The 25,147-nt window shown below is 34.3% G+C and overlaps 3 protein-coding genes across 4 annotated transcripts; 2 read left to right on the top strand and 1 right to left on the bottom strand.

The window, feature by feature from the left end:
* Positions 1 to 3,528: 3,528 nt before the first annotated feature.
* Positions 3,529 to 4,711, top strand: LOC143549742 (replication protein A 70 kDa DNA-binding subunit A-like). The gene is made up of 6 exons (XM_077040571.1): positions 3,529 to 3,681; positions 3,748 to 4,015; positions 4,106 to 4,205; positions 4,286 to 4,410; positions 4,477 to 4,561; positions 4,672 to 4,711. Exons 1-6 carry the CDS (start codon positions 3,529 to 3,531, stop codon positions 4,709 to 4,711), a joined length of 771 nt encoding a protein of 256 aa, XP_076896686.1.
* A 127-nt stretch (positions 4,712 to 4,838) lies between these two features.
* Positions 4,839 to 14,671, top strand: LOC143549741 (uncharacterized). Its single transcript, XM_077040570.1, has 14 exons — positions 4,839 to 4,988; positions 5,067 to 5,278; positions 5,359 to 5,479; positions 5,585 to 5,764; positions 5,850 to 5,918; positions 8,305 to 8,386; positions 8,459 to 8,497; positions 8,581 to 8,672; positions 9,153 to 9,225; positions 9,328 to 9,512; positions 10,163 to 10,470; positions 10,565 to 11,502; positions 11,612 to 12,790; positions 13,008 to 14,671. Exons 1-14 carry the CDS (start codon positions 4,839 to 4,841, stop codon positions 14,669 to 14,671), a joined length of 5,292 nt encoding a protein of 1,763 aa, XP_076896685.1.
* Positions 14,672 to 15,187: 516 nt separating this feature from the next.
* Positions 15,188 to 24,867, bottom strand: LOC143549733 (transcription factor TCP2-like). Of its 2 annotated transcripts, none has more exons than XM_077040565.1 (2): positions 23,387 to 24,867; positions 15,188 to 15,454 (listed from the first exon to the last, which is right to left on the bottom strand). In XM_077040565.1, exon 1 carries the CDS (start codon positions 24,732 to 24,734, stop codon positions 23,418 to 23,420), a length of 1,317 nt encoding a protein of 438 aa, XP_076896680.1. In that variant the 5' UTR covers positions 24,735 to 24,867; the 3' UTR covers positions 15,188 to 15,454; positions 23,387 to 23,417. The 2 variants fall into 2 exon arrangements, with proteins under 2 accessions (XP_076896680.1, XP_076896681.1); XM_077040566.1 differs by having other exon boundaries at positions 15,188 to 15,478; positions 23,415 to 24,867.
* Positions 24,868 to 25,147: the final 280 nt, after the last annotated feature.

Genomic DNA, 25,147 nt, shown 5'->3' with positions numbered 1-25,147 from the left:
GGTCTTCGTTAATTATTTACATAAACACTAAATTGATTTCATTATGTATTTAGGCATTAATCAATTCCACTTCTCCGGTGTTGCAGCAGCATGTTCGGAGCGACGGTATGTTATAGTTGCTTTCTCATTTGATTTGGTGTACGTTAATTGTTTATAGAAACACTAAATCGACTTCATTATGTACTTAGGCATTAATTGATTAATAAGCGTCATCTTCGGTGTTCGTTAGTTATTTATATAATTAAGTTAGATCAAGTTATATTACTCTGTCATCAACTCGATTACATTCGCTGTTCGTTAAATTTATTTTATATAAACACTAAACTGATTTCATTATGTATTTAGGCATTAATCGATTCCACTTCTCCGGTGTTGCAGCAGCATGTTCGGACCGCCGGTATGCTATAGTTTTTGCTTTCTGATTTGATTCGTTGTTCTTTAACTATTAATATAAACCCTAAATCGATTTGATTATGTATTTAGGCATTAATCAATTCCACTTCTCCGGTGTCGCAGCAGCATGTTCAGACCGCCGATATGTTATAATTGTTGCTTTCTCATTTGATTCGGTCTTCGTTAACTATTAATATAAACCCTAAATCGATTTGATTATGTATTTAGGCATTCATCGATTCCACTTCTCCGGTGTTGCAGCAGCATGTTCGGACCGCTGGTATGTTATAGTTGCTTTCTCATTTGATTTGGTGTTCGTTAATTATTTATATAAACACTAAATCGACTTCATTATGTACTTAGGCATTAATTGATTAATAAGCGTCATCTTCGGTGTTCGTTATTTATTTATATAATTAAGTTAGATCAAGTTATATTACTCTGTCATCAACTCGATTACATTCGTTGTTCGTTAAATTTATTTTATATAAACACTAAACTGATTTCATTATGTATTTAGGCATTAATCGATTCCACTTCTCCGGTGTTGCAGCAGTATGTTCGGACCGCCGGTATGTTATAGTTGCTTTCTCATTTGATTTGGTGTTCGTTAATTATTTATACAAACACTAAATCGACTTCATTATGTACTTAGGCATTAATTGATTAATAAGCGTCATCTTCGGTGTTTGTTAGTTATTTATATAATTAAGTTAGATCATGTTATATTACTCTGTCATCAACTCGATTACATTCGCTGTTCGTTAAATTTATTTTATATAAACACTAAACTGATTTCATTATGTATTTAGGCATTAATCGATTCCACTTCTCCGGTGTTGCAGCAGCATGTTCGGACCGCCGGTATGTTATAGTTGCTTTCTCATTTGATTTGGTGTTCGTTAATTATTTATACAAACACTAAATCGATTTCATTATGTACTTAGGCATTAATTGATTAATAAGCATCATTTTCGGTGTTCGTTAGTTACTTATATAATTAATTTAGATCAAGTTATTTTATATATTACTCTGTTGCAGCACCCGCCACCGCCACTGCACCAGCCACCGCCACCGCCGGTATGCTATAGTTTTTGCTTTCTGATTTGATTTGTTGTTCTTTAACTATTAATATAAACCCTAAATCGATTTGATTATGTATTGAGGCATTATACGATTCCACTTCTCCGGTGTTGCAGCAGCATGTTCGGACCGCCGGTATGTTATAGTTGCTTTCTCATTTGATTTGGTGTTAGTTAATTATTTATATAAACACTAAATCGACTTCATTATGTACTTAGGCATTAATTGATTAATAAGCGTCATCTTCGGTGTTCGTTAGTTATTTATATAATTAAGTTAGATCAAGTTATATTACTCTGTCATCAACTCGATTACATTCGCTGTTCGTTAAATTTATTTTATATAAACACTAAACTGATTTCATTATGTATTTAGGCATTAATCGATTCCACTTCTCCGTTGTTGCAGCAGCATGTTCGGACCGCCGGTATGTTATAGTTGCTTTCTCATTTGATTTGGTGTTCGTTAATTATTTATACAAACACTAAATCGATTTCATTATGTACTTAGGCATTAATTGATTAATAAGCATCATCTTCGGTGTTCGTTAGTTATTTATATAATTAAGTTAGATCAAGTTATTTTATATATTACTCTGTTGCAGCACCCGCCACCGCCACCGCACCAGCCACCGCCACCGCCGGTATGCTATAGTTTTTGCTTTCTGATTTGATTCGTTGTTCTTTAACTATTAATATAAACCCTAAATCGATTTGATTATGTATTTAGGCATTAATCGATTCCACTTCTCCGGTGTTGCAGCAGCATGTTCGGACCGCCGGTATGTTATAGTTGTTGCTTTCTCATTTGATTCGGTCTTCGTTAATTATTTATATAAACACTAAATTGATTTCATTATGTATTTAGGCATTAATCGATTCCACTTCTCCGGTGTTGCAGCAGCATGTTCGGACCGCCGGTATGTTATAGTTGCTTTCTCATTTGATTTGGTGTTCGTTAATTATTTATATAAACACTAAATCGACTCCATTATCTACTTAGGCATTAATTGATTAATAAGCGTCATCTTCGGTGTTCGTTAGTTATTTATATAATTAAGTTAGATCAAGTTATATTACTCTGTCATCAACTTGAATACATTCGTTGTTCGTTAAATTTATTTTATATATACAATTTGTTAACTTGATTGATTTATGCTCAATCAAATTACTATGTTAAGTCTGGACTTTTAAAAAGAGAATCTTTTTTTGTAACATGAGATACGAAAAATTTATAAAAAAAATAGACATTCAAATAAATTATAATACACATTTTTTTTCGTAAAGACATTAAATTTATATTAATCATGACGAAAATTGAATATTTATGCAGCTTAAAATTCAGACTAATATACGCTCATTCAATAATTCTTTAATTAGGTAAATTTATATTAAATATATAATTTTTTAGGTTGACTGATTTATGCTCAATCCATTATCTATGTTAACTTTTGACTTATATAAATATATATTTACCCCAATTTATAATTGCTTTAATTAAGGTCAAAATTTACTAACGTAAATCATGGGCACTGATTAATTTATAACTTTTAAATTTAATGTATTTTTGTTAACATAAAAGGAATAACTAAATAAAATCATGTGACAGAATAATTTTGATACCTTACGTAAGCCTATATGAAAACGTTTAACTAACTAATTTCAACTTTAAATAACATATATATGTAAACTGTTTGGCATATATATGAAAATATTCTGTTTGACTATGCTTTGTATTTAACACATTTCTAATACTTTTAATTACGGAAAATAATAACTAACGAAAATCAAGGCCCCAGATTGGTTATTAACTTTTATATTTCTTCTATTTTTGTTAACATAAAAATAATATGTTTGCCATATATATATCAAATTATTCTGTTTGCATTTGCTATATATTCTTTAATAACAATCCACCCTCATCACCATCGAAGTCGATCTAACTGCCATGGTAATTCAATTGTTCTCTCCCTTTAATTTATATAGTTTGTTATATCTTATTACTTACGAAATACAACACCTTTTTTTAACAATGTCTCTAATACACAGAAACATGGAGCCAAAAAATTTGATCAAACTTAGGGAACTTGATGCTACCAAGACAAACTATACAATCAAAGTTCGAGTTGTTAGACTATGGAGAAAACCAAACAACAAGAACCCTAACGAAATTTGGTCGATTGAAATGATTATAATGGATGAGGAGGTAAATATTTACCAAATTTTTTTTCTTTTTATAATATTCAGCACTCTCAACTACATAAATTTTCAGGGAACAAAAATGCAGGCAAGCGTGTTCAAAACTTACTTTCCTAAGTTTGAAGAACATCTCCGAGAGAATGAGTGCTACTTCATTTTTAGGCCCACACTGGCCGACAATGACGCAAAAATCAAGCATGTGGACAATGGCCAGAAAATTTCTTTCCGTTGGCAAACAGACCTAAAAAAATGCACCACCTTCAAAGGCTCCAAGTATGGTTTTGAATTCACCAATTTTGGTTCCATTTTAAAAGACCCTCTACCTCAGTACACTAGACTCGGTTAGATACCGTATTATTTTATTTATTATTTACTCTTAATTGTTTAACACACATTAAAACTCTTAACGCTCTAACTTTATTTCACACTAGATATTATTGGATATGTTTACAAATGCTATGAGGTGGAGAAGAAACCGGTAAGAGGTGGCAAAGAAGCAATCAAGATGGAGATCAAATTAGAAGATCTGGAGTAAGCAACTCAAATTTTACTTTTTTTTTATTCATTTGCACTTAACTATATTTATGTTATCCATATCAACAATCTTACAGAGGTAGACATATCATATTAACCTTGTGGGAGGAATATTGTCAGCAAATGTTGAACTACATGCAAAATAAGCAACAGGCTCATGTTTTCCTAATTCTTCAATTCGGAAATCTGCATATAAACGGACGTAAGTAAAAAATCATGTCATTATTTCATTGTACTTTAAATAACTAACGAATTTATGTTATTACAGATAACAGGACTGTTTCTAATGTTTATGATGCGACGCGGTTGTTTATAAATTCACCAATTGATGAAATCCTAGAATTTAAGAAAAGGTACATTGTTATTATATATGTTTAAAATAATTACCATTTATATTTACCTTTACTTTCTAAAGGTAATACTATTATTGTAATGCTATAATTTAAAAATATAATCTGTACAGCCCATTCTTCCATACCAAATTTGTGATCGTACAATTGTAATAGTATTATTTAAAAATTGATTCTGTTTTGATAAAAGCTATTATCAAAACACGGTAACACATGAAAATAGACCATCCACAAGTCTTGATTTTTTTTATTAAAAGTTACCTACTCATTATAACAAATAATGTTTCATCACACCAATTTCCTGTCTAACATTGGTGAAGAAACATCCTCTCATCGGTCCGTTGGTACCTCTATGGTCTCGTCACTGGAAGACGAATTTCTTAATGATATTGATTTCATCAACATTCATGAAATTAACGAAATCAAAGAGGTATGTCATTGTTTTTTAAATTTTTTGTTTTTAGATTCATTGAAACATCATTATTAAAATTCTATTATTTCTGGATAGGTTAAATCCCTTATTGTTGTTGGTAAGATCAAAGCTCTATGCATTGAGAAATCATGGAATTATCGTAGTTGTGATTTATCTAAAAATGGAGTTGAAACCACAACCGTCAGAATTGATAAGGGAGAGAATCCAGCCGATTTTGAAGTGGCGAAGCAGTACAAATGTCTCAATGACAATTGCACTCAGACTATTGTATCATCTCCTATGATTAGGTTCTCAAATCTTTTAACTTTTTTTTTTACAATATTAACCATGCTTTATCTTTTTAATTTATTTTAATCATATTTTTAAGATACAAGATCCCCATACGAGTCCAGGATTGCACAGGGATTGTGACTCTTACAATGTTTGAGCGGGAGGCTAACAAGCTTATAGGACGAATTGCTAAAGACGTGCTGGACGAACAGGAACAAGTAAATTTTTTGTCTTTTTTGAATCGTTTTATAATAACATTACTATAATAGTGAAATTCTATAACTTTTTATATTTGAAATTAAAACATTTGATGCTTTTCACAGTCGGCTGAATTTTTAACTCTTCCTGCTGCCTTCAACGTTTTATTAGAAAGAAAGTTCGCCTTTAGGATCGAGATCAAGAACTATAATCTTGATAACAATGCTGAGTATTTTTCCATTACAAAACTGACTGAAGATCTAAACATTATTTCAAAGCTCGAAAAGAATTTCTATAATAATCAGGTAATTTGTTAATTTCTTCATTTATATATAATAAACCGGTCAAAACTGTCCATGTAAAGCATGTGAGTTTACATACAAAATGAAGGTTGAAGATTCTGATTCGGTGAACCCAAGTAACTCAGAGTTGCCATTACAGACGGATGTTTCTTTGAAGGTTATCTACTATTTTTACTTATGTTTTCGCTATCTACTTAAATCAAACTAACTATATTGAACTTATAATTCCTTACTTTTTTTTATTATATAGGATTCTATTTCATGTATCGCTGACAATGGGACCCCGATTTCCAATAGCAATGAAAGTATGGGCACGCTGCTAGTGTTGATTTGAAGCGTAATCTTGAAGATGTATACGACGTTGACGAGTCATCCGCTCTGTCATCAACTAAACAACAGAAGATTCACACAAAGGATTTGCGTGATGCAAATTGGAATGAGACGCTGTTGATTCCTAAAACCGAGAAGTAGTAGTCGGTTCCTATTTAATTTAAAAAACTTTCCTTTTTATTGTCTTTTTTTGCATGGTTTGCTGAGACTATGTTTCTTTATATTTTCTGTTTTGATTGTGTTGGGGATTTTTCTTTTTGTTTGACTACACGGAGATTCCTTTTTTTGATAAAATTTTATGATTGGTTATTGCTATGTTTTTATGTGGTACATATGTTTTGCAAAACTTCAAATTAATATTATAGACAAATAATATTTCACTTCCTTAAAGTATAATTACTACAAAAAATATTCCAATTACTATTAATTAATTTTTTCATTAAAATACAATTCTACATTAGTAGGTATATGTATGACTTTAAAGTACCTACATGCAAAATTAAGATAAAATACGAAAAACTTTAACAAAATTTATATTTCTACAAAAAACTACCTACATGGATATTACTTTTTCATTGAAGTCATCAAATTTATATTTATGATGACAAAAATTCTATTTATATGCTCAATCAAATTACTCTGTTAAGTCTGGACTTTTAAAAAGAGAATTTTTTTTATAACATGAGACACGAAAAACTTAAAAAAAAATAGACATTCAAAAACATTATAATACAAAATTTTTTTCGTATAGACATTAAATTTAAATTTATGATGACGAAAATTCAATACTCCTGCAGCTAAAGATTCGGACTAATATACGCCCATTCAATAATTCTTTAATTAGGTAAATTTATTTTAAATATATACATTTTTAGGTTGACTGGTTTATGCTCAATCCATTATCTATGTTAACTTTTGACTTATATAAATATATATTTACCCCAATTTATAATTGTTTTAATTAAGGACAAAATTTACTAACGTAAATCATGGGCATAGATTGATTTTTAACTTTTAAATTTAATCTATTTTTGTTAACATAAAAGAATATGTTTGTCATATCAAATAATTTTGTTACCTAACGTAAGCCTATATGGAAAAGTTTACCTAACTAATTTCAACTTTAAATAGCATATATATGTAAACTGTTTGCCCTTGCTTTATATTCTTTAATAAACAAAGTGTTCCACAAAGCTTTTCTCTACACAGAGTGTTCCACAAAGCTCTTCTCTACCGGGTGTGATATTTTATCATAGTACTACACCAAAGTTCGTCATTCAAGTAACTAATTCATTACTCTTTTATTTTTATTTAGTAAAATGTTATATTTCATAATAAATACTTTATACATTAAATAAGTTAGGCATTCATGTTGGTTGTTCTACCGTTGGTATTGCCACCGCAACTGCTCCTCTTGATTCCGGTTGTAATCTTGGTTGCTCTTATTTTATTGGCTTTTACACCAATCAAGGGCACACCATAGACCATTATAACACTACGTTATGCTTCAAAAACAACTATATTCAGTTGTCGTATATATGCATATAATTATTTGTTAGGCATCTAGAGTTGTGATAACTTTTCATCGTTGTAAGTGGTTAATGATGTGAGTCTATTCGGACGAATAATCCTATAAATATATGCAATTTCACATAACAAATTTAATATGTTACAAGACAAATTAGAATTTTATTATATTTTTTCTAATTGATACATGTTAATAATAATATTCTATTTCTTTTCTTTGATCATATATCTGATATCTAAAAATAAAAGTTATAAAACAAACACGCATTCCTACATATCTCGTGTGCGTAGTGTTTTTGCACAAATAACACTCTAGACCTAAATTAGAAGAGGAAATATTTAAGTCCTCATGTCACTAAAATACCCATATGTTACCTATATAAAAAAAGGCTATTTTATTGATTTTATGCTTCCGTATGATTGCATGCATATGCTATAACAAAACAAAGATTAATTAACAATAATAAGAATTAAATAAATACCTTTTTTAGTGGCATTTATTAACCAATACCATCTAAACTGTTAAAAATATAGTACTAATAAATCCTTTTTCGATTTTATAACTTTTAAGGTTTTGTATTCTAATTAAGCTCAATCGTGTAATACAAACGGTGGAATCCCATCACCTCTAAATATAAAGTCTTTGACTGCATACTGTTGACTTTAATTATATTTGCACCTTATAGATATACAAGGACATGGCTAAAAGGAAAACCCCTCAAATTTCATATTCCTCTAAAGCGTCACACACCGGCGATTCTTCAAATGGTAAGATTTCCATTTTGTATTATATAACCCTTACAACAACTTTTTATCTTTTTTTTTTCTTTTCTTTTGTAGGGGACATGCAAAGCACTACTTTATCTGACATTTCTGATGGTAAAAAAATTTATTTGTTACTTATGTTAAACTTAACTCATCATCTAATAATATGTTTATTTTATTTTTTTTATTTTTTACAGCTTATGTAAACAACATTCGTTATGCAAATGCTTCAGAGGGGGTAAAATTCAGGAAAGTAGATCTACATATCAATAAATCCAATATTGTTCAAGTAAATAATTCCTTGCTCCCACTGCTATAAGTTTCAATCCGTCTAAACTGGGAATGTGTTTAGTTTTTAGCATCGATTTTTTTCAAGTCATTTATACACGTTTTACCTTTAAAAGAATATACAATCTGTCCTTAACTACAATAGATTTAAAACACAAATACAAGTTTAATTTTTAATATATATACATATATATATATATATATATATAACATAATTATTATAGTTTCGTATTAGATATAAAACTTTTGTACTTTGTAATATCTACAAACTATTTTCCTTGTCTTTACGTCATTAGCATGAATTTCAAGTTTTCAACTGTAAATGCTCAATGAAATTGTATATGTAATTTTAAAACACGAAGTCATATTACAAAAACATTTTAATTTATCGATATTATAAAATCAATAGATAACATTAAATTGTTGTTTTTTACTTTGTAAATCTATTTCTTATACTTCTATTTGCACTCTATTATACAAGGAAATGTCTAAAAGCAACACCCCTGAAAGTGCATCATCCTCTAAAGCGCCTGTCAACGGTCATGCTTCAAATTGTAAGTTTTCAATTTGTATTATATTACGTTCATTTTTGTAATTCAGAAAATTTAAATTTGTCCGTGTAGAACAACATTTCTACAATTATTTTCTTTATGTAGGGGACATGCAAAGAACCGCTATATCTTCAGCCGACGTTCGTAAGTTAAATGCTTCAGAGGCCAGGAAATCAAGAAAGCTACTTCTAGATAGCAGGAGATCTAATATTGCTCCTAACACCCAAAAGTCTAATAAACCTTTTTCGTCATCAATAAATTCTACATCAATTACACAGGGCAAAGAAAATGTGACACCAAATACAATGATTACAAATCAAAGCAGTTTGCAAACTTTTCATGAAAATACAAAGAATCCAACTTCATTAGGTGATATCAATAGTGGTAAGATACCCGTTTACTGGTTATTTTTCATAATTTAAACATAAACGATAATATCAATTATTATCAACTTGCTCATGTTACCATATTTTAAATCTTAATTTTTTCCCCCGGGGCATCTACTTCCAAAAACAACAGGTCTACCTCATTATGTGATACTCGTCGAGTTTATATTTCTTCACCTATCATGGCATCCAGCAATTGTGCATCTACTTCTTTAACAAAGTTATCATCGGGAAAGCGTAAACTAATAAGTAACTCGCGGATTACAAATCCTATACCTATGCTTGACTTGACGTCAGATGAAGAAGTTGATGTCGAAGTTTTGGTTAAAGACCCATTCAAAGGAATCTCAACAAGTACTTATAATACAACAATTCCAATTAATAATGCACATACGTTTTTTGACCACCAGTTAATTTAACAGATTACTTGGATCATGGTGATCAGAATCTTATATGTGAATTATGCCATGCAAAATTGTGGAAAAATGAGGGTGGAATAGGAAAACAAAAAAGAAGGAAAAACAACTTATTTCCTATGTTGTGGTTACGGTAAGGTCGAGCTACCTGAATTTAAAGATGCTCCGCCAGCTTACAAAGATCTATTTAGCAATGTTGGTCCTAAAAGCAAGTTTTTCTTAAAGAACATTAGACGCTACAATTCTATGTTCGCGTTTACATCAATGGGCGGAAAGGTTGATTCCTCCATTAATAGAGGTAACGCTCCATTCGTGTTTAGGATTAGCGGTCAGAATTATCATTCTATTGGAAGTCTTTTGCCAGAGAATGGATCAAAACCAAAGTTTTCGCAACGATACATATATGACACGGAAAATGAAGTCTCAAATAGACAATGCTTATTTAGGTATGTATTAACTCAATTAATTCACTATTTTTACACATTTGACCTTATGTCATTTTTTTAAATAATGACAAACGAATATTCTTATTCCTACCAGTCAATCAAAAAAACAATCTACAAGAGGTTCCAACTTGCTAGATCTTGAGATATTAAAGGATCTACAGCGTATGTTAGATTCTCATAATGAGCTGGTGAAATCTTATAGGATGGCAAGAGATCGTTTTCAAGAAAATCCTCATGCTAACCTTAAGTTGCGTCTTATTGGAAGAAGACAACAAGATGGAAGAACATACAACTTGCCGAGTTCTTCTGAAGTTGCTGCGCTGATTGTTGGTGATATTGGTAATATTGAGCCTCGAGACATTATTGTTGAAACTAAAACGGGAAGTCTAAAGCATATAAGTGAATTGCATCCTTCATACGTTCCTCTTCAATATCCACTTTTTTATATTTACGGTGATGATTGTTACAGGGTTGACATCCCTCATAGAGATTTTAGAAGCTTACAAAAAAGTAAACGGCCAAACTGCACCATGAGAGAATTTTTTGCGTACAGAATTCAAGATAGGCCAAATATTTTCTCATTGCCTCTGAATGGAAGAAGACTTTTTCAACAACAGTTAGTTGATATATACACAATGATTGAAACCGAAAGACTCAACTACATACGTAAAAAACAAAAGGTTCTTAGATGTGAGACATATGAGAATATTCATAACTTAAAAAACACCAAAAACCAAGACATGTCCCGCGTTGGTCAACGTGTGATATTACCTTCATCTTTTACCGAAGGTTCTCGGTACATGATGCAAAACTACCTAGATGCCATGGCTATTTGTAGGTGGTATGGATATCCAGATTTTTTCATAACTATCACATGCAATCCTAAATGGCCTGAAGTTAAAAGATTCCTGAATAGTACCACCATTAATCCTGAAGACAGGCCTGACATCATGTGTAGATTATTTAAAGTTAAGCTTGATGCAATAATCAAAGACTTAAAAAAAGACGAAATTTTGGGAAAGGTTCAAGCAGGTGATTTACTTTATTATTTACTTAATATAATAGTATTTGTTAAACATATTCTTCTTTTTAGCAACTTTCAATTTATATCGAACATTAATAATATTCATTTTTTATGTAGTTGTTTATACCGTAGAGTTTCAAAAGCGTGGGTTGCCTCATGCCCATATATGTTTATTCATGCATGCTGATCACAAGCTTCCTACCGTTGATCATATTGACCCGTTTATTTCGGCCGAGATTCCAGACAAGAAGGAAGATCATGAATTATATTCCCTTGTGAGTGAATTCATGATGCATGGTCCTTGTGGTTATGATAACATGAACTGTTCATGCATGATTAATAGAAGGTGTTCTAAAAAGTTCCCTAAAAAGTTTACACCTCACAATTCTATTGATTCAAATGGTTATCCTATATACAGAAGAAGAGATTCTGGATGCACAGTTAAAAAGTCTGCTGTGGACTTAGACAACAGAAGTGTCGTGCCATATAATAAAATGCTTCTGAAAAGATATCAAGCACATATTAACGTTGAGTGGTGTAATCAGGCTGCATCCATAAAGTATTTATTCAAATACATTAACAAAGGTCCTGACAGGGCTACAGTTGCTGTTGTAGACGCTGACAATCAAGATGATCAAGATAAAGCAAGAGATGAAATTAGAGAATATTATGATTGTCGATACCTTTCTGCGTGTGAAGCAGCATGGAGGATATTTGCATTTGAAGTACATTACAACTCGCCTTCAGTAATTAGGCTTCCTTTCCATCTCCCTGGTCAACAACAGGTTACGTACGGGCCCGATGATGATATTGATGATGTCCTTAACAAACCATCAGTTTCTTCATCAATGTTTTCAGCTTGGATGTTGTGTAACCAAATTAATGACGAAGCACGAAACCTTACTTATGTTGAATTTCCTACTAAGTTTGTTTGGAAACTTGAACAACGAAAGTGGGAACGACGAAAGCAGGGTTTTTCAATTGGAAGAATTCATCAAGTTTCTCCGTCTCTCGGTGAGGCGTATTTCTTAAGAATTCTTCTAAACAAAGTCAAAGGACCAAAATCTTTTGATGATATTCGAACGGTAGATGGCCAGACATATCCTACATTTAGAGATGCTTGCTATGCACGTGGACTACTCGATGATGACATGGAATATATCGAAGCAATTAAGGAGGCGAGTGCATCCGGTTCTGGTTATTATCTTCGTGCTTTATTTGGATCAATGTTATTGTCCAGCTCTCTTTCTAGACCTGATTTTGTATGGGAAAAAACATGGGAATATCTATCAGATGGCATTATTTACACACAACAAAGAATATTGAATATTCAGGTACTCCAATTCGTTATTCAGTACTAAAATATATGAACCATATTATACTTTCAAATGAAGATTAATTATAAATTTTCAATTTTTACCATCCTTAATGAATTTGGTTTTTCGTTTTTATGTTTTGTTCATATACATACTTCATATAATATTGTTTATATTTTATTAATACAATTTTGCAGATTTATCACTTCCAGAAACTCAAATTAAGAACTTAACTTTGTGTGAGATTGAGAAGTACCTACTTCGAAATAACTCAAGCCTACGTAGATTTCAAACTATGCCGTATCCTGATCACGATTCTATAGCTTCTTCAAACAATTGTTTAATTGTTGACGAACTCTTTTATGACACAATCACTTTACAAAATGAGTCTCACAGCCTTATAAGTTCATTAACAGATGAACAACGAAAAGTGTTTGACGAAATCATGAACGCAGTTGAAGCTAACAAAGGAGGTGTATTTTTTCTTTACGGCTATGGTGGAACAGGAAAGACATTTTTGTGGAAGACATTATCTGTGGCAATACGATCTAAAGGTCAAATTGTATTGAATGTTGCTTCAAGTGGTATTGCATCATTGCTGTTGTCAGGAGGTAGAACAGCACACTCCAGATTTCATATTCCTATAAATCTTAACGAGGACTTAACTTGCAGCATAAAACCAGGAAGTGATGATGCGCATTTACTAAAGGAAACAAAATTGATTATATGGGATGAAGCCCCAATGATACATAAACATGCATTTGAAGCTCTTGATAGAACAATGACGGACGTATTAACTCCTAATACTTCTATCAATTCGGGAATCCCATTTGGAGGTAAAGTTATTGTTTTTGGTGGTGATTTTAGGCAAGTTCTTCCTGTTATTACAAACGGAAGCAGACAACAGATTGTGAATGCATCTTTATGTTCTTCCTATATTTGGGGTAAATGCAAACTTCTTAGGTTAACAAAAAACATGCGGTTAACCATCGGAGCTCAAGCATCTGATATTGAGCAGACAAACCAGTTTGCTAAATGGTTGTTGGATATAGGCGAGGGAAATGTCGGTGGTTCAAATGATGGTGAAGCAACAATAGACATACCTCATGATCTTTTGATCAATGACTCGTATGATCCGATTCAAAGTTTAATTGATTTTGTTTATCCTTCAATTCTACAAAATATCAAAAATATTGAATTCTTTCGTGAAAGAGCAATACTTGCACCTACCAATGAAGATGTCCAAGACATTAATGATCGATTGATCTCACTTTTTCCCAGAGATGAAAAGGAGTACCTTAGCTCAGATAGTATTTGTCCAACAGAAGACTTCGTTGATCCGTTGCAAGCAAATTTATACTCGCCCGACGTGTTAAACGGTCTTAAAATTTCCGGATTGCCAAATCATAGATTGCTCTTAAAGGTGGGTGTTCCTATTATGTTACTCCGAAACATTGACCATCAAATTGGTTTGTGTAATGGTACTAGGCTGCGAGTCATATCTCTTAAAAAACATGTCGTAGTAGCTGAAATAATATCTGAAGGTAATATTGGTACTCGCACATATATTCATAGAGTAAATATGATACCTACAGATAACAAGATTCCTTTCAAGTTTCAGAGAAGACAATTTCTAATTTCAGTATGTTTTGCAATGACGATTAACAAAAGCCAAGGACAGTCACTATCAAAAGTTGGTTTGTATTTAAAGCATCCGGTTTTCAGCCATGGACAGTTGTATGTGGCACTATCAAGAGTGAAGAGTAGAGACGGAGTCAAATTATTAATATTCGACGCAGATGACAAACTTACAAATAAGACATCTAATGTTGTTTACAAAGAGATATTTCGAGATTTGTAATTTATGTTTCACTTTGTCAAATTTGATTGTAACTTACTTTCTTCCTTAGTTTCAACAATTTATCAGTTTTTGTGTCTTTTTTCACTTTACATGAATAAATCTATCATTTATGTTACCATTTATATCGTGTCCAACCATATAATATTTAAGATTAATGTGTTAGTAAATTAAACATATGCTTCTACCTTTAATATTTAATACCACATTGTTTCTTCAAATATTTCAAATGTTTTTAGAATTATAAAATAAAATTTCTTAAACCCGTGTTCTACACGGGCAACTAACCTAGTATATATATATACACTAGTTTTTATCCCCGTATTACAGGGGTTGTTTTATTATATTTGTTTCTAATATTTATTTATTTTTAATTTTTTTTATTGTATGAAAGTTAATGCTTATGGTTTGATGATAAATTGTTTTACACTGCTTAATTAAACATGTACCACGAACTAACACATGACATCAAACCATACATAAACATAAAATTTGCACTAAATACTGTTTAAAACATAAAACAACAAAAAGAATCTCACACCATACATTTATCTAGCTATCTCACAACAAAACACAAGCAAACAAGTGCAGGCAGTTAAAAGTTACAAAATCCAAAGGAAAGGAAGAACATATTGTTATCCTTCCTCTAGATGAATCAATCATTGTCAATGCAACTGCAAATAACTTATATAATTATATTATATATTGTCATGATACATAGATATATCGCGCTCGAAAACCCTGCAATTCCTCGCGATTTTGCCATCATGTCTCCATCTTCCATACCTGTAAAATAAACCAACATTTAAACTTTCAGAAATATTATAGACCCTTGCAATAAGTTTCTTGTAACAGTGAATGATCAGATGTGGTCCATTTTTTATATTTATAAAAATCCAACTTGGTAGATATAGCATAATATTGTAAAAATAATAATCTTAGAACAGCAAAAGTTGGAATGGTGAAGAAATCATAATCGATGGAAAACTTAAAACATGAAACATTTGGGACAAATAAAAGGATGTGCATTCGGGTGTGAGAGCGGGTATCAACTTTGGTCTAAAAACATTCCATAAATTTAGGATGGGTATGATATCAGGTGATACCTGCCCTTTTACCCGTATCAAATAGTTGTATATATATTATATAATCGTATATAATAAATAGTGTTGATCGAGTTCGTTAAGAACTTCCGATTAAAAATTTGTTAGAAGTGGTGTTGAGCATTCGATATTTTAAAGACTTTTTATTTAAGGTTAAGATTGGGTTTCGGGTAATTGGCGACTTAGCAAGTAACTGTTAACTACATAAAATCACAAACGGGTATACATGATCCATTTCCTATACATGCGAACCCGATAGATTGCTAACTAGTTATATAAAATAAGATATATATAACCAAGTATGATACTTAAATTATACCAGAGGTCCAGAACAATTATCACTGTGAACAAAAAACTTATTATGATTATTAAAACAGACATCACCTAACATTACACAATTATTTTATGACATTTGGACCACGATATCCATTCTTTTTCATCTTGTGAATGGCATTGACTGCATACACTATCATTTAATTAGCCTGCAACTTCATTCAGTGTCTGCATACTACCAATTAATTAGCCTGCAAATTGTCATCTATTTATCTGTTTTTCTATTTTCTTTTCCTGATAATTCAAGTTATTAAATCAAAATCCAAATTCAGATGTTCAAATTCAAATTCACTTTCATAAACTCAAAACTTAGATAAACCAAATAATCTAAAAACTGGTTCTATAAACAATCATATTCTATGGTTATGTAAAAGCATAATCAACTATATATATATTTCTCTAAAATATGTTCAATAAAGATGCTCCTATGGATGCTTTATGAGAGTAGTGAACTTAATGTTAAGTGATAATAACTAATACTAAATTAACTAGACAAGTGTTTTGTAAGAAGATATATCAATAAAACCCTGTGTGAGGTGTTAAAACATGGGGAAAAAATATTATTTAATTTCTAATGGATTAAACCCTTAACTTTTATCCTGCTAGAAAGACATATAAAATTAACTTTTCTTTACTTTTAACCTTTTACAATCTTCTTTTTCTATTATTAAAGTTAATCCATCAACATTCCATGTGATTTGTAAAAAAACAAATACCATAGTGGTCTAACTTTATAAGGTTTCATGTTTTGGATTTGTATTTCATTTTATAATCTCTTTGTCTTAACACTATCTTTTGTTAAAAATATGTTAAATTGATAAAAATGACCAATTTACCCTTTTACAATCCAAGGTACTCCACTCCTTATGTAGTTACTCAAAATATAAGCAAAAACCACACCCCTACACTGCTACATGGCTACACCCGACACTCACTCACGCACTTGATCCTCTCAGACTATTTATTGTGGTCTCCTGCAATGGGCTCTTAATCATGATGCAACGTTTACCCCTCAAGCTTCAATCTAGCAATGAGTTTTGATCAACCAGATTGGTCTCTCTAGCTCCTCCCCAAATAAGTTCCATCAAACTTTAGCTTTCTAGGCAAGCATCAAAACCTACTCAATCCATAATAAAAACATGGACCAATTTAAGGTCACCATCATATTTTGCCACTACATATGACCAAGTATCTTGATCCGCAAGTAAGGTTCAAATCGAGGCAACATCAAGAGAATCCTGATCTATGACATGATGTTGAAGAGAGTAGAGAAGAAGCAATTGGATGCTTTGATTTGGGAAGAATCAATGAAGCATTGGTAAGGAAACAAAAAGGAATCAAATCATGGAAATTTATGCGGATGGTAAAGGCTTAACCGATAAACAATACTATATAGCTATTATATTTTTGCTCAATTGGTCATGCCCTCCACAAATTATCTAAATCTGCCACTGTTAGCACAACACACGACCTTAATCATTTGGTTTAGAAAAACATGAAGCACACCAAGACAATAGGGTATTGAGCCAAAGCGAAAAATGCAAAATGCACCGCTGTAATTATGAATTATTTTAGATTTCTCACAGGTTGTTAGCATCACCTACGTCCCAAATTTAGCTATAACTAAGTGTTATATATTATTTAATATATTAATAACATATACGTACAACCTAAAAAGTTGGATGTACCACTTTTGAAACCCAGTTACCATCATCACCTCTAGATTCAACACGCACACTAGCAGCTTATATCAATCCTTACCCTACAACATGCCATCATATCACCATATAACACCTCACGCCAAGGTATTGAATATCACGAAACAATATCTAAGTCGAAATCCTAACAAATTTTCAAAAAACCGTTACCATCTCTTCCATTGAACTCAATAAATCCTAAAATAATTTATCCGGCTTCCATAGACTTGTACTTCAAACCAAAAGCCTATGCTTACATGTGTTTAGTTGATTTAACTTAATGGTTAACCTCATCTATGACACTTAAAACATACTTATAATTACATTTCTTTAGTTGATTTAAATGTTAATGATAATTTATTAATATATATATACAACTAATTTTGACTTATCTTTCATTTCAGCCTTATACATCCACCAATCACAATGCATCCGTACGTGCATGGACTTAACCTATAAGGCTGAGGGGTGTGGGGGGCTCCAACCAATAATATTATGACGTGTGGCAGAGAGAGAAACTGGATAAGGAGGGTGTTGGAGCCCCTGGCCCTGGTGTGGAGGGGCTCCAGCGAATTTTTTTTTTATAAATATATTCAAACAACGTATTATTAAAAAAACTCATAAATTATTAAAAAAAACACACATTAATAAAAAAACACATTAATATCTAAAAATAAAATAAAAATTAAAGTACTAAAAAAAACATTCTTCTTATTCTTCGGCTTGGTCTTCTTCGATCAACCTCTTTCGGATACGTTCCTTTTACTTTTCCATTAGCATTTGATCGACCGGATTTAGGTTACTGAAGTCTCTAGTAAGAAAGTCCAAATCTCTCATTCGACTTTTTTCCTTTTTGTCATAAGAGACCACCTCCATGGTTTAGTTGAATTTATTGAGGGATTCAACAAGATTGGCGATGTTTACGGCTCCCCCCAGCCGGTTTTTTCCCCTTGGCGTCCCTTCCCAATGGCCACCTCCTCGGCGGTGAAGACGTTTCCTCCTCCGCAATGTTTAGGTCGAATCCAACGCGGCAATCCGACCCGGTTGAAGTGCTATACGCTCCAGACGAACTAGTTTTAGTCCGTTTCGGCCTTACTTCCGCATCAAAGTCCGGCGCCACCCAGCTCAACCCACTTGGAACACCTTTTCAACCTCTCCCACAACTTTAAATCGTCCCACGTCTTCACCATCCCATACCTCCGCAAACACTCCTGCTTCCACTCTTCGACCGTGAAATTGTAAACCGCCAAATCATCACTGCCACTTGGTCTCATACGACCGCTGTTCCTGTTGAAAAGATTAGTAAACAAGCCGACAAATTTTCTGATTTCGGACCACCGACCCGAAATCATATCGGCGTTCCGCTCTGTACTCCCAATGAGCATGTAGAACGTCTCCCTAACCTTTGTCCAAAAAATCTTGCTCTTTTGGTAGTCGGCTGCAAAATGACTAAATAAATTAGATTTGCATTTAACTTTTTTATTAAAAATCATTTTTAAAAACGTTAAAACAATTACCGCAACGCCGATCCTCAGAAATGACTATCCAAGCCCGACACAAGGCTTCCTTCTCATCCGATGACCACGGAGTGGCTTTCCGTTTCGTCCTCGGAGTCGAAGCCGGTCCCGACCCGTCCGTTGCAACTTGTTTTTTCCGGTGGACGCGTCTTTTTGGTCCCGTAGCTTCACCGTGTGATTCTTGTGTCTCCGGAACAACAAAGTTAGGAGACGGTTGTGTGTTGGATGGTTGAAAGCCGGATGATTCTTGCGGCTCCGAATAAAACATCGGTTGGTGCGGTGACGACCATAAATCATCGTCAAGATAATCTGAATCAAGGTTTGGGAACCAATTTCCAGCCATTTTTTTTAAAAAAAGTTGAGAAGATGAATTGATTTTGGGTGAAGGTTTGAAGTTTTGGTATAAAAATGGATGAAATGGGGTATAATTATATAGGAAAAATATTTTTTTTTTTGGTTTGTTCGGCTCCCAACGGTCAAAAAACCATCAAAAGTTGTGCAGCCCTCTCTCTTCTCCCGCTAACCGGCTCACGCCTGCATTGTTTTTCGCGTTAGCGCCCCGTTAGCGCCCCCGCTAGCGCCCTGGTGGTGTGGTGTTAGCGCCTGGGGGCGCGAGCGGAGGGGCTCTAGCGCCCCCGTTGAAGCCCCACAACCCTCAGCTGAGGGGTGTGGGGCTTCAACGGGGGCGCTAGAGTAGCTGAGGGGTGTGGGGCTTCAACGGGGGCGCTAGAGCCCCTCCGCTCGCGCCCCAAGGCGCTAACACCACACCACCAGGGCGCTGGCGGGGGCGCTAACGGGGCGCTAACGCGAAAAACAATGCAGGCGTGAGCCGGTTAGCGGGAGAAGAGAGAGGGCTGCACAACTTTTGATGGTTTTTTGACCATTGGGAGCCGAACAAACCAAAAAAAAAAATATTTTTCCTATATAATTATACCCCATTTCATCCATTTTTATACCAAAACTTCAAACCTTCACCCAAAATCAATTCATCTTCTCAACTTTTTTTTAAAAAAATGGCTAGAAATTGGTTCCCAAACCTTGATTCAGATTATCTTGACGATGATTTATGGTCGTCACCGCACCAACCGATGTTTTATTCGGAGCCGTAAGAATCATCCGGCTTTTAACCATCCAACACACAACCGTCTCCTAACTTTGTTGTTCCGGAGACACAAGAATCACACGGTGAAGCTACGGGACCAAAAAGACGCGTGTGGGGCTTCAACGGGGGCGCTAGAGCCCCTCCGCTCGCGCCCCCAGGCGCTAACACCACACCACCAGGGCGCCAGCGGGGGCGCTAACGCGAAAAACAATGCAGGCGTGAGCCGGTTAGCGGGAGAAGAGAGAGGGCTGCACAACTTTTGATGGTTTTTTGACCGTTGGGAGCCGAACAAACCAAAAAAAAAAAATATTTTTCCTATATAATTATACCCCATTTCATCCATTTTTATACCAAAACTTCAAACCTTCACCCAAAATCAATTCATCTTCTCAACTTTTTTTAAAAAAAATGGCTGGAAATTGGTTCCCAAACCTTGATTCAGATTATCTTGACGATGATTTATGGTCGTCACCGCACCAACCGATGTTTATTCGGAGCCGCAAGAATCATCCGGCTTTCAACCATCCAACACACAACCGTCTCCTAACTTTGTTGTTCCGGAGACACAAGAATCACACGGTGAAGCTACGGGACCAAAAAGTCGCGTCCACCGGAAAAAACAAGTTGCAACGGACGGGTCGGGACCGGCTTCGACTCTGAGGAAGAAACGGAAAGCCACTTCGTGGTCATCGGATGAGAAGGAAGCCTTGTGTCGGGCTTGGATAGTCATTTCTGAGGATCGGCGTTGCGGTAATTGTTTTAACGTTTTTAAAAATGATTTTTAATAAAAAAGTTAAATGCAAATCTAATTTATTTAGTCATTTTGCAGCCGACTACCAAAAGAGCAAGATTTTTTGGACAAAGGTTAGGGAGACGTTCTACATGCTCGTTGGGAGTACAGAGCGGAACGCCGATATGATTTCGGGTCGGTGGTCCGAAATCAGAAAATTTGTCGGCTTGTTTACTAATCTTTTCAACAGGAACAGCGGTCGTATGAGACCAAGTGGCAGTGATGATTTGGCGGTTTACAATTTCACGGTCGAAGAGTGGAAGCAGGAGTGTTTGCGGAGGTATGGGATGGTGAAGACGTGGGACGATTTAAAGTTGTGGGAGAGGTTGAAAAAGTGTTCCAAGTGGGTTGAGCTGGTGGCGCCGGACTTTGATGCGGAAGTAAGGCCGAAACGGACTAAAACTAGTTCGTCTGGAGCGTATAGCACTTCAACCGGGTCGGATTGCCGCGTTGGATTCGACCTAAACATTGCGGAGGAGGAAACGTCTTCACCGCCGAGGAGGTGGCCATTGGGAAGGGACGCCAAGGGGAAAAAACCGGCTGAGGGGGAAGCCGTAAACATCGCCAATCTTGTTGAATCCTCAATAAATTCAACAAAACCATGGAGGTGGTCTCTTATGACAAAAAGGAAAAAAGTCGAATGAGAGATTTGGACTTTCTTACTAGAGACTTCAGTAACCTAAATCCGGTCGATCAAATGCTAATGGAAAAACAAAAGGAACGTATCCGAAAGAAGTTGATCGAAGAAGACCAAGCCGAAGAATAAGAAGAATGTTTTTTTTAGTACTTTAATTTTTATTTTATTTTTAGATATTAATGTGTTTTTTTATTAATGTGTGTTTTTTTTAATAATTTATGAGTTTTTTAATAATACGTTATTTGAATATATTTATAAAAAAAATAAAAAAAAAATTCGCTGGAGCCCCTGCTGGAGCCCCTCCACACCAGGGCCAGGGGCTCCAACGGGGGCTCCAACACCCTCCTTATCCAGTTTCTCTCTCTGCCACACGTCATAATATTATTGGTTGGAGCCCCCATTAAAGCCTCCCACACCCCTCAGCCTAATAAGCAATCCCTTAAGTGGGTCCCATAGTCCCACATCAGAAAGCAAAACCCTAAAGCAGTATGGTGTGGTGCTCGAAATAATCTGATAAGACTCGGGCGGCCCAGCCCAGAAACACAAATAAATTTCGGGTTCAGTGAAACATAATGCCATTGGCCAATTAAATTAATAAAAAAGTACTTAAAAACTTAAGGAATCTGTCAGTGTTTTAATGTTAGTGGGTCAGGAAGAATAAAGTGGTGGATGGTTTTAACACTTAACATTTAACACCTGTCTTCCCTATCAAACATGCTACATTTATAGGAAACCAGATTTTGAATCCATAAACCCTAATAATAAACATATACATTAAAAAACATTATTCATGTTTTCAACAAATAAAGATCAAATTTGTTAAGAATCTTGGATCTTTATATAAATGCAGCATTTTCTTTTAAAGTAATTGGATTATAAAACCATGTATTACACAGATTGAAATATAATATTCATCAATTAAACACATAAATATGTCAAACTATTTTAATAATCTTGGTTTCTCAATAAACGAATTATTTTACACAAATATGTCAAGAAACTTAGGTCTAATAAATATAAATGTAGAATTTTTCTTTAAGTAATTTTGTTTGATCATCCAAAAATAAAGATTTTACCTGATAAAGATTATATAAGAGAAAAAGATCTTAAAAGTCATGATGAGTCATTCTAAATATATAAATCCCAACAGCTTGAATGAACCAAACTGACCAGATTTGACTTATCTGATTAGGTCAAAGAAAAGACAGTTATTTTTTCAGTTTTTGGAAATGAAGTAGATTTTACCCCAAAAGGACATTTTGTTGTTTGCTTGTTTTATTTCCATTAATTAATATTTTCATATACTGAATATATACACAAATAATAATTATAATATATATGTATGTGCCTGAGTGGATGAGATTTTTTACTAAAACCGGTACAAATACTCTTTTTTCATGTTTTCAGTATCAGTGTCATCAGTTTCAGTATTTTTTAGTATTCGGTATCAGTACCAAACCGAAAAAAATGTTTTTCGATACTGTACCGATCTCATCACTGCGTGTGTACGCAAAATGGAAATTATTAAAAGAGAATTACCCGAGAAAGAAGAGGCGATTGATAAAACTGATCAGTTCTTTGATTTGTCTTTGTTACCATCTCCTCCGGGACCGTAGCCGAGATGGTAGCCACCAGTAGTAGTCTGAAAATGATCAATGGAGCTATTCGGAACGATGTAAAACGGAAAATTCGACCCGTCAATTGAAGATGTTTGGAACCTCTGGAGGTGGTGATTTTGGTGAGGTAAAAAAGATGAAGGTAATAAATTGGACTGAAGGGTCCCCCTAGTGAAATTACCACCTGGAGCACCGGACGATGAAGATGGTGACGTCATTGAGAAGTTCAAGTTGTAACGTTGTTGTTGTTGTTGTTCACCACCAACACCAGGTTGTAAATTATAACTGTCTTGAAGAAATGAGAACTGGTGTTGGTGGTGGTTGTTGCTACGGTTGTTAGGGTTGTTATGGTTGTTATCTCCCATACTGAAGTTGAATGGTGTTGGTAATTGAAACAATTGTGAAGGAGTTTGTGGCGGCCGGTTGAAGAAATACTCCATTGGAGATCGAACGGTGTTCGTGTTAATCCCGCCGGTTAAAAGATCTGTAAAAGATGAATTTTCCGGTAAGTTGTTGCTTACCGGATTCATAACCGAAGCCGAAACCCTAGCTGAATCGATTTCCTTCTCTTTATCCTTCTTCGACGCCATCACTCGGGCTCTTTCTCGTGCTTTAATTAGATTCTCGGATCGAGATAACGAGAGTCCGGAACCCTTACTGGTGTCCGAAGTGCTGCTGCACGCAGGCGATTTCGAAACTGAAACCGCTTGCGTGACATTATTATTATTATTATTATTATTAGTAGATTTTTTCTTGTCGTTACTCACCTGATGGTGGTAACGTTGGTCTCCCCCGATTGCTGACGCAATCGGGAGATCTAGCGACGGTAGCTCGTCAATCGAGCTAGCCGCCGCTTTCAACAACCACTCGACCGCCTTACTAGGCTGGTCATACCCTAACCGATCCTGCAGATCGTAAAACTGGATCGCCGTGCAGACTGACAGTCGTACACGGCGGTCCCTCAGACCTTTCGAGGTAAAAACCTTACTATGCCTATCCTTCCCTCCCGAAGCCCGAGAAACCCTAACAATTCTCGAAGACGGCCATCCACAAAGACGCGCAACGCCGCCGCCTACCACATCAATAGCCCCTACACTTCCAACGCCTCCGCCGCCGCCACCGCCGTCATCTACATGATTTTGTAGCTCCAAATTACCTCTACTAGTAGCTATCTTTTGAGGGTTTGAAGAATTGTCAGTAGTAGTTGTACTACCATTAGAAGAAACCCTTTGAAACTTACACACTTGCCTTTGAATCTCATCAACTTCCATATCAAGCTAATTACAAATACATACCTTGTTTGGGAAACTAGAAGAAATTAAAATTGAACACAAACACTTACTCTCTACCCCAAATATCTTATATAGAGAGAGAATAATATGAAATGCATATAATGGTTTTTGGTTTTAGTTTTAGAGAGAGAAAGTATGATATTATTTATATTGATGTGTGTGAGGAGTTATAATTTATAAGGAGTGGTGGGTGTCAACTTATTGTCCTTGTCCTTAGTATTGATGGCTAGTTTGGCTTTTGTAGTCAATTATACAGACAGACACAAGCATATAGATACAACTGTGTGAATCTATCTATATATGTATTGTATGTATAGCAGAAACTACTGGCCGGAATATGTCAGATGGGAAGCACCGATTAAAGCTTCTTTTTCCTCAGAAAGCAAAGCCTG

This window comes from Bidens hawaiensis, unplaced genomic scaffold (genome assembly GCF_021521415.1).
Source record: "Bidens hawaiensis isolate Kalapana, Puna unplaced genomic scaffold, B.hawaiensis_p1.1 tig00015764_1, whole genome shotgun sequence".
Lineage (NCBI taxonomy): Eukaryota > Viridiplantae > Streptophyta > Magnoliopsida > Asterales > Asteraceae > Bidens > Bidens hawaiensis.
The sequence above is the reverse complement of the archived record's forward strand: the minus strand, read 5'-3'. Positions and strand labels throughout refer to the sequence as shown.

Bases quoted from the DNA above. Each gene is read 5' to 3' on its own strand.
- LOC143549742 (XM_077040571.1), top strand. From the start codon at position 3,529: ATGGAGCCAAAAAATTTGATCAAACTTAGGGAACTTGATGCTACCAAG. The intron at 4,206-4,285 runs GTAAGCAACTCA...ACAATCTTACAG, and splicing joins ATCAAATTAGAAGATCTGGA to AGGTAGACATATCATATTAA. The intron at 4,562-4,671 runs GTACATTGTTAT...TAATCTGTACAG, and splicing joins ATCCTAGAATTTAAGAAAAG to CCCATTCTTCCATACCAAAT.
- LOC143549741 (XM_077040570.1), top strand. From the start codon at position 4,839: ATGTTTCATCACACCAATTTCCTGTCTAACATTGGTGAAGAAACATCC. The intron at 8,387-8,458 runs GTAAGATTTCCA...TTTCTTTTGTAG, and splicing joins CACCGGCGATTCTTCAAATG to GGGACATGCAAAGCACTACT. The intron at 11,503-11,611 runs GTGATTTACTTT...TTTTTTATGTAG, and splicing joins TTTGGGAAAGGTTCAAGCAG to TTGTTTATACCGTAGAGTTT.
- LOC143549733 (XM_077040565.1), bottom strand. From the start codon at position 24,734: ATGGAAGTTGATGAGATTCAAAGGCAAGTGTGTAAGTTTCAAAGGGTT.